This window comes from Pogona vitticeps, chromosome 9 (assembly GCF_051106095.1).
Source record: "Pogona vitticeps strain Pit_001003342236 chromosome 9, PviZW2.1, whole genome shotgun sequence".
In the NCBI taxonomy this organism is placed as follows: Eukaryota; Metazoa; Chordata; class Lepidosauria; order Squamata; family Agamidae; genus Pogona; species Pogona vitticeps.
Genome location: NC_135791.1, coordinates 27,639,284 through 27,648,608, shown reverse-complemented (window position 1 = coordinate 27,648,608; position 9,325 = coordinate 27,639,284). Strand labels below are relative to the sequence as shown.

General features: G+C 52.9%; 1 protein-coding gene across 4 annotated transcripts in view; it reads right to left on the bottom strand.

The window, feature by feature from the left end:
- Nucleotides 1–639: 639 nt before the first annotated feature.
- SAMD4B (sterile alpha motif domain containing 4B) overlaps nucleotides 640–9,325 on the bottom strand; it is a 29,951-nt gene continuing 21,265 nt past the window's right edge. For all 4 annotated transcript variants that reach the window (XM_078379894.1, XM_072980226.2, XM_072980227.2 and 1 more), the window contains exons 4-13: nucleotides 8,820–9,062; nucleotides 8,179–8,288; nucleotides 7,678–7,764; nucleotides 6,891–7,218; nucleotides 5,095–5,180; nucleotides 4,874–4,992; nucleotides 3,519–3,717; nucleotides 2,508–2,631; nucleotides 1,419–1,502; nucleotides 640–1,096 (exon numbers count right to left, since the gene is read on the bottom strand). In XM_078379894.1, the coding sequence (XP_078236020.1) occupies nucleotides 1,068–1,096; nucleotides 1,419–1,502; nucleotides 2,508–2,631; nucleotides 3,519–3,717; nucleotides 4,874–4,992; nucleotides 5,095–5,180; nucleotides 6,891–7,218; nucleotides 7,678–7,764; nucleotides 8,179–8,288; nucleotides 8,820–9,062 (1,409 nt within the window). In that variant the 3' untranslated portion in view covers nucleotides 640–1,067. The remainder of the gene's footprint in view (nucleotides 1,097–1,418; nucleotides 1,503–2,507; nucleotides 2,632–3,518; nucleotides 3,718–4,873; nucleotides 4,993–5,094; nucleotides 5,181–6,890; nucleotides 7,219–7,677; nucleotides 7,765–8,178; nucleotides 8,289–8,819; nucleotides 9,063–9,325) is intronic.

The window sequence follows — 9,325 nt, the reverse complement described above, 5'->3', positions numbered from 1 at the left end:
CACCACCACCACTTTTACCCAAAATCCCTCTTCTCAAGAGGAGTTAGAAACCCCCTCACAGGCCATACCATTCCCACGGATATGGGGGGGGGGAGGCCCAGCGCTCTGTCCTCGGCCTCCACCAGCTGCTCCTCTCCAGTTCTTCCACAGGCAGGCATTGCTTCATTTGGAAACAGAAGCAAGAGAGGGTCAGGCCTGCCAATTTAATGCAGGCCACCCCACCCGGAACTCCTCTCCCTCACCCCAGCCCCCTTGCCAGCTGCGCTGGGTGGGAGGGAGAATTAGAGGCACTTTTAAAAAGACGCATCCGCCAGCCGCAGCACCTGTGTCCTCCTTCGCTGCCCCCCCACCCGCCTGCTTTTTCCTCCCATGCCAGGTACAGAAAGCCAGCCGCTGAGTTAGTTTGGACGGAACCAGCTAGCCAAGTTAACCCAGCTGTGCCCTCCTGTACCCTGGGGAAGACGGCCCCTCTGGCATCCACGCCAGTCAAGGCTCTCCCCCATGGAAGGGACCCAACCCTTGCCAATCACACTTGGATTTGAAGTCCCCATACCTTCTTCCCATTTGAAGAAAGGGAGAGCAAGGAATAAGAAGTGGCTGGGGAAGTGAAGGGCGGGGGGGGGGGGGAGGGAGGGAGGGAAGAGAAACAAGAACCAAACGACTACTGAAGGAACAGGGCCCCCATTCAGCCTCCTCCTCCTCCTCCTCTTCTTCATGCCTTTGCAAGTTAAACTTGTGGGAGAATCTTGCCAACTGCCGTGTACATCAAAATATTAAACCAATAGCTGAAGTTATAATAATAATAATAACAATAATAATAATAATAATAAAAAGTAGAAAAATATTAGAACACAATAAGATGGTAAGATTGTAATGACAGCTCTTTCTCCCCTGTCCCTCCAGCTGCTAGGGAATGCTAGATGAGGTGTCAGGGGGAAAAAGTGATTCACCCACCCCCACAGCAACACCCCTCCCCCAGGAAACAAACAAACAAACAAAAAAAAAAGGGGGAAAAAATAAACAGCCACCCTAAAGCTTCTCAGGAACGCCAGCAGATCCAGCTTCTTTCAAATGGTGGATGTCTTGTCGGTGCCATCTGTAATGGGGAGGGAGGAAGAGAAGGAAGGAGTGTGAGAGGCCCCGGCCGATGGTCTGGATCGAGGGGGGACTGCCTGGAATCTAAAAGGTACAAGCTCTCCTCCCTCCCCATCAACCTGCTGGCCTCTGACATGCGTGGCTTTCTTTCTTTCTTTCCTTTGCCTTTTATTGTGGTTCCTGATTCTTGCCCTAAAGCATTCTGGGCTGCACAAGGAAATGAGGGAAACAAGCCTATTTATAGGAGAAAAATTCTGCGGAGCCTTCCTCTGAAAGCCCATCCCTTCCCTCTCTCAGGAGTTAAGTCAACCAAAAAAGCTCACCACCCAGCGCATGCTCTGTCATGCTGAGGCACAGGGACTCCAGCGTGGGGTTGATCTCAAGGTCTGTCCCAGGCAGCTGGCAATCTGGGGTGGATAAGGAGGACGAGAAGTGAGAGGAGGGCACAGAGAGGCAGCCTTTCCCGGGGAAAAGACTAAGCAAAATGATCAGGCAGAGCTCCGCTCAAAGTGCCACAGTGGGAGAGGAACCTGAGCGTGCTGTGCTGCCCGTAAGAGAGACCTGCTGAGGATTTTCTCCACTTCATCACAGATATGAGAGATGCTCCTGTTGCCATTTCCACAGCTGGAGCAAAATGTCTCCAGTGTAGTTTCGCCTGGCAAAGCAAACCACACGTGGATTTCAAGGACAGAAGAACTGATCAAGAAAGATGAAAGCAACCCATCCATTGACTCTTTTAAACTATTGCCCCTAATTAAAAAAATCCATTTGACAAATTTTATTACGCAATCTCCATGATGATTATTCTCAAAAATGCAAACATTGTTTGTGGAATCCAGCAGAAATAGCCACGAGTACTGTTCTGCAGCTCCTTTGCGGCTTCCTAAGTGTGAGACAAGCAAGGATCTGTTGTCATGAGACCCTGTGCCTCAGCGGTGCCTGACACTCCTGAATAGAGATGGGCACAAATTAATTTGTGCTGCTTTGTACTAAGTTCTCCATGCGGCACCTCTTGTACTGTGTGTTCCCTCCCCAAACCCCACCCGGTTGCCTCAGTCACAAGCCTCTGTGCATTGCCCAGATTGCCCTCCTTTGTTGGCTGCCCAGTTTGGGCAGGAGCTCAGGCTGTCCCTCCTTGCCTCCTCTGGCAGCTGACCACTCAGAAGAGGAGGTGGGATGGGGATTCTCCCTGCACAGCTGTTGAGTGGGTGGCTGCTGGAGGAGGCGAGGAAATTCGTATAAAGTGGCATGAATCAATCTGTGCCCATCTCTACTCCCGAGAGTCATAAGACTCTCTGCACCGTCCCCTGCAGAGATTCTTCTGGGAGTTGTATGTCGTTCAACACATTGATCTGAGTCTGGAGCAGGAGAGGAGAGGGAAGAGGCTGTTGGTGGTTACTCAGTTCACTCACCCTGGGGGAACATGAGGATGGCCTGAGGAGACGTGTGGACGGGCAGCGAGTGAGTCCGCTGGACCGAGCTGCGGCTCTGGCCAGGCATGCTGTTGCTGCCTCCAGGATTGGCAAACCACAGATTCTTTGGGGAAGAAGAGAAACAGATTTAAACCAGGACGTTAGCAGGGAAGAAAGCCACCCCCCAAAGTTTCCTGGGGACAGGCAGGTGGTTTCTACCTGGGACAGCAACAGAACAGAGTGGAAGAAAAGGCTTGAGCGGCAGACAGGCTGCCTGTGTGCCTGGAACAGAACTGAATGCTGCAGTTGCCAGGACACAGCCATGAATTCTGGGGGCTGCCCGGAACCTCCAACTCTCTGCTGTGGAAGACCTCCCTGCTCAGCGTTGCCAGCACAGTGGACACCCACCCGACGGGATACCTCCAGGGCCACTTTGGAGTGGCTGGGCTTTCTTCACCCAGGACAGGGTGCTGGCAGAAGCCAAGGCATCCCTCCCACCCGGCTTCGCTGTATCAGAGCCATCGGCAGCCTCTTCCTCCAGCGACTGGCTTCTGCAGCAGAGAAAGCCCCAGGCCTCCAAGAGGCTCACTGCAGTTCAGCTTCTCCCACCCTCTCCAAGAACCTGAAAATGCCTCCTTTGCCTCCGTTCCCATGCTCTGCCCTAACTGAGCCTCTCCTCCAGGAGCAGTTTTCAAACTTTCTGGCTTCAGGAACCCACCCCAAACTGCTCTGGAAACACAGAATGTCCTGCCAAGAAATTCTGAGCATTTTTACAATATCTCTGTTTCAGTTTTTTAAAATTTCCTTTGCTAATGTTTTGTACTTCTTACTTTCAGGGCATCTTTGTGCAGAAAAGCCAGTGACGAAAGCACTATTTGTTTTTACATACTAAACATGACTGACATATGACTAACGCTTTGAAGGGAGTGATGGCGATTGATTTCTAAGACGGGTCCAGAGCTAGTTCTGCAGCGCTAGGCTGCCCAGTCTTCCCGGCATGCGTCTCCTTACCTGCCGTCCTTGGCTGCCCAGGTTTGGGCTGGCAAGTGCGTGCCGAGGGGAAACGCCACCAATTCCTGCAGGGCTCAGGATCCCCAGGCGGCTTGGGGGAATGGCGCGGGGGGGCATCTGGAACTGTCGCTGTCCTCTGCGAGCCACCCCCACCCCCACAGATCCAGCTATGGGGAGAGAGTTGGAACCAAAGGCCCATCTGGAAGAAGTGAATGGAGGAGGGGAGGGTGAGTCCCATTGGCAAACACTGTGTGGTGAAACAGCAATCTCATGATCCAAATCTGTGCCACAGGCTCGTGGCTGGGCAGAAAGCAAGCAGCGGTACTCAAGCAGGCCTTGAGAATCCGGCGTGGCGCGCGCCTGTTCTGGCGACACCTGTTCCAGCTCCAAAACTGCATTCACGTGGTCCCATCGGGGGCCCCTGTGTTTGGAAGAACCATTCCCAGCCTGGCCTGCTGAGGTCAGCCCACCAGACGCCTCACCCTATTCCTCCTCCCGACTTCGGCGGGCCACACAGCCGATCCAACCTGTTTGGGAAGGGGAAGAGGCTACCCGAAAGCCCAACCTTCTCCCGAGACTCTGACGCAGGGGGTGGGCTGAGGAGCGGCCACCATCCTGGGCAGAGTCACCAGAAGAGACTCAAGGGGTGCTTCAGAGAGATCTGGTCACTGAGCGGCTTCTTAAAAGCGTCTGACCCACCTGAGGTTCCCCCACCTCACCCCATGCTCCTGCTGTTGCTGCTGCTCCACTTCCTCCACAAAAATGGTTGTTTTGTGGACATCAAGGGCAGGCAGCTGGCCAAGATGGAGAAGCAGCCTTCCTTGAGAGGGAAAAGCTAGGCTAGAGCCCAAAGCCAGACCTCACAAAATTTCTTCCGTCTTGCATAATTTGAGAGTCACCTGCTTTTCTAAAAAAAGCTGTTGACCACCAGTTCTTTATTCCAGGATAAACATTCCCAACTCTCTCATCAAACATTTTTCACAGGGGCTTGGCTTCCAGGCCCTTCCTCAGGACAGTTGCCAATCTGCCAAGATCCTTCTGAAACCGTGGTGCTTGGAAGTGGACACACTATTCCAGGTGAGGTCTGACCAAAACAGAACAGAGAGGGACTCTTCCTGCCCTTGATCTGGGCCCCGGGCTTCTGCTGAGGCAGCCTGGAATGCCGCTCCTTTCTTGGCTGCTGCACCATTCCAGTGGCTCACGAGTAGCTTCTTGCCACTCAAGGCTCTAGTCTTTTCACACCAACAACGGGCCAAGCCAGCTGACATTATCCTGTATCTGCACATCTGGTTTTTCCTCCTTAAATGCAGCGCTTTACATTTCCCCCTGTTAGAACTCATTTGGCCTGTGCTCACCCTTTCTGTGGGCGGTAGCCTTGCATGTCCAGCACCGCTTTCCTAGGAAATGTCCGCAGCAACTTCAGCACCTGCTGCTTCCAAGACAAAAGCCTTTTCTTTTGGGTCTCTGTGAAGGCCTGGAAAAAAAGGGGGCAGGAACTCAGCCAGGTGGGTGCCTGGGCAGAGGGGACACCCTCGCAGCACGAGCCCTCCGGCACCCTGAACAGAGTCCCACCTACCTCGTGCATCAGGCACTTCTCGATCAGTTGCAGGTAGCTGGTGATGTTCTCCTCATCTGGGCGAGACACCAGCAACTGCGTGCACACTGCAAGGAAAAGCAGGAGGGAAAGGTGATGCAAGTGGAGCAATAAGGGTCTCCCAAGCAAGACAGCATGCCCTTTACCAGTGAGGTCCCCCCATTCAATCACAGGCATCTCCGGTTTAAGAAAATCAGGTGGCAGACACTTTCTTGCCTAAAGCCAATTGGGAGGGGAAAATCCTAGACTGTGTGGACAAATAATCTGAGCCCCTGGGAATGAATGACAGAGCACCCTCGGCTCCCAGGGAGAAAGGAGGAGTGGTGGAAGCCCTGCACGTTGCACCAGCCATCACAAGGGTGGCTACCTATGTTACCTCCATTGTGCAGCCACTGTGTCCAGATGGCTAAGCTTCTGAGGAGGAGACGGCTCCAATTCTTCTTTTAGGCCACGTAGGAATGTGTGGGCTACTAACTTCTGAGGATTTATTTCCAAAGCTGCACTTTATTATGAAGTGGGAGGAAGAACCTCCTAAACATAAAGTACTTCTCAGCCTTTTAAAATATCAAAGCAAGCTCCTTGCCCTCCGCCAGTGTGTGTGTATGTGGGGTGGTGGTGGTAGTTTGTTTGAAAAGCTATGAAGCTCAAGAACCGTTTGTTCCTGAATATTATATGGGAGGCTTCTTTACCACAATGGATTCCCCTTAAGCTTTCAGGCAGGGCCAGCAGTTCAACAGAGGAATTCACCCTATGCTTCCTTGGGACACCTGGCAGCAGCAGGTGCTCCTTCAGGCGGGGGCATCCATCAGGGATGGTGACGGACCAGCAATGCTTGGCTCGTGTTCTCCTGGAGTGGTATTTATGCTCGTCAATCACTGTGAGGGCTCTGGAACTAAGAACTAGAGCTTCAGTGGATGCTTCTTCCTTTTCCCTCCCTGTCCCCCTTTCCTTGTGTGCAATGTCATTTAGCTTGTAAACTACAAGACAGGGGGTGGCTTATGAGGAATCCTTCTAATTGATGCACATCTTTTCTCAGTGGTCCTAAATATTGGCGTTTACAGACACAGAGGCACGGCAGATCCTGAACCGTCCATTGGCAAGTTATCTCCCTCAAACAGATCCAGCCAAGAGGTTACTTCTTCCTCACAGCTCTACCCATCAGATTAATCTCCTTCGCTCCTTCTTCCTTTCATGAAGACTCCCTCCGCTCCACCTCCTCTGGTGCTTTATGGCCCAACGTGGGCAGGCATACAATCCCATCTTCCAAACCCTGGTCTAGGGACCGGCAAAGAAACATCTGGCCCTCCTCCCTTCTTCACTTCCTCCATGAGGCTCTTCTTCACAGCACCGTCTACGTCTTCCCAGGCATTACAAAACCTTTATTAATATAGTGCTAAAGCTATTTTACATAAATAAAGGGCTGCATCTCAGCAGGAGTCCAAAAGGTGGCATTAAGAATCTCTGTAGGCATCCTTCAGTCTCGAGAGATTAGGATAACGTGCTCTGACTAGGTGTCTTGGAACAGCGTCTAGTGTGGCTGAGAAGGCCAACTGGAAAGTGACACAATCCCTTCCACACTGAAGACAAATATCATCTGTCCCCTGTCCAGCTCCCTGATTTTGCTGGTATTAAGAATACACCAACAATAAATAAGGCTCTAGCTTGCCAGCATGACCACCCACTTAAAAGATCAGAAAGGTGCCCTATTGAGAGAGGGGTGGGGTCCTTGGGCTGCAGTTCGCAGGGCTCTAAGTGCCCTCCTGACCCAGTGCCCTCACCTTTGCCCATCACCCGGGTGAACTGCCCTGCGATGTCTCCTTCGGCAACGGGCGCTGCTCCAGACTCCCCGTCACAAGGGGAGCCTGTCGGGGGTGGGAAAGAGTCTGGGGTGGGCTCTTTGTCCTCGGAACTGCTGCTGCTGCTGCTTTTCTCCAAGCTCAGAGGGGGAGCTCCGTGCGGCTGTGGCTGCTCAGAGGCCAGCTGCTGGCTCTCCTTCGAGGCAGAGGCTGCTGTGGCCTGCAGGGCATGGAAGGCTTTGATGGGGGTGAGGATGATCTGCTGCAGTTCCTGGAGGGCATTCCACAAGTTCCCGCCTTCCAGAATGTCCTGCCAAAAGGAGAGGAGGAGAAAAAGCGCTTGAAGGTGGGGACCGTAGGGGTCGCCGACCTTCACCTGGAACCCTGCCTTCCAGCTCAGCCGCTGACCCGCTGGAAGCTACGGAACCTCTCCCCGGTTCCACCAAGGAGGATCCCCTAGATACTGACTCACTGAGCAGCTCTGCCCTCATGGAAATGCAACCCTGGATACTTTACCTGGGATACTTAGGGTAGGGGGTTCCTTGCAGATGGGAACGGAGTCAAGCTGTCTGCAACCGTGCCAGAAGAAAAACTGGCTGGTGGGGAAGTTATGTTTCTATTTGGAAACACATTTTGAATGGGTGACCTCCAGCCCGTGTCTGCTGGGGTTCTGGTGAAGTCAGTTACGCCTCCACCCATTTCGCACCACAGACCCACGTTCCAAAGACAGATTCCGAGACTCGCTCAGGGCTGACAGGGTCCCCCTTACCTTCTCCAGGGATTTCAGGACACTCTGCCTCTCTCGCAGCTTCTGGATACTTAAGGCAATTTTGTGCCTGGCGCCTTTGGTCACGTTCTGTTCACGGGAGAGGGAGAGACACAGATGAGGAACCAAGTGGCCGGTGCAGGCGCGACCCAGCACAGAGAGCTCCTGCTCTAAGAAAGCCACCGTGCCTTCTCCACCAGCAAACAGAAGCACAGGCAGAGCCATGGCCCTGCCCCAGAAAGACAGAAGGTGCCTCATAGCTCCCCTTCTGGGGATGGGGGGGGGCAGGTGATTTCCCACTCCTCTAGGCTAGAAAGACAGACATCACACACCAGTTGCTCAGGAAGCTGCAGAGCCTTTCGCTTGAGGCTTTAGAACCATCAGGGCCTGCCGCCTTTACTCCACCAGGGCCGCACCCTCCCCTCAAATCCCCTAAACAGCAGCTGTTTAAACTGCAGCCCCAACTTGCAGGAAGAACCCCGTCTAAAGCCTCTTGTACAGTACCTGCGATTCCAGATGCTGTTCTGTGAGTGTCATCATCTCTTCATAAGTCATTTGGGAGAACAGAGCTGCGTATTTGTGCAGCCGAAGACTCTTCAGCCACGACGGAACATCTGGGGAGGGGGAAAGTCAACCTTTTCACAACAGACAGGTCGGCCAGTCAATTGCCCACAGAATGACTTAAGCAAGCTGCCTGGGAGATTCCGCTACATACAATCAGGGGATTAAATCGTGTGTCAGTCAGAAAATTTTGCTCAGTATTGCTGAAGCCAACTGAGGAGAGGGATCAAAAGCTGCAAGATGGAGGCCTGTGGGAGATCTCCTGCTGGAGGTTGCCACGGACTTGCCCGTCTGCCTTTTTATCCACTTCCTAATTTTATACCAGCCCTCAGGTCCTGCATCCTGTCTGGATGCCCCACAAGGCAAAAGCAGCCTCACATGGACAACATCCAAGTGGAGAAGAACCTTCACTGAATCCTATTACTGAAATGAAGATAGGACTCAGTTACTCACTGTTTGGAAATTAACAACCGTGGCCCAGACCAGCTACGATAGGGAAAACAGCTACACCCACCCAACCACCCGCGCGCCACCCCAGGAGCCACTCTTGGGTTCAGCCCCCCCTGCTTAGTACTTGGGGGTACCTTTCATGCCGCTGCCATCCTCCTGGAAAGTGTTCCGACTGCCCGGCTGCTCTTCCATCTGCTCACTGCCGGACGAGGCCACGCTACTCTGGGGCGAAAGGGGGGCGTGCTCTCCGCCAGAGATGAAGGCTGTCCGAGCAGCCATCTCGTCCACACTCATCCATTTGCTCGGGACCTGCTGGCTGGTTGGGGTGTGGGACATCGAGCGCTTCAGCGGGCTGGGGTGGATTTGGCAGGCTAGAGCTGAAACCAGGAGACAAAAATCATCCTTGGGGCAGATTTTCCTTGTCAAGTGAGGTGTAAGTAGAAGAAATGACTCAGGCAATGGCTCCCGTTGGAAGTCCACCTTTAAGGGGATACTTAAGACATTATTCTTTCACAAAGCATTTAAGGGCATCCTCGCTTAATTCTCTCTCCATACTGTATGCATTTCCTGGAGTCTACCATCATCTGGGGATTTATTTTATGTGGTTGTCTTATTGGTTTGTTGGGTGGTTCGGGTTATT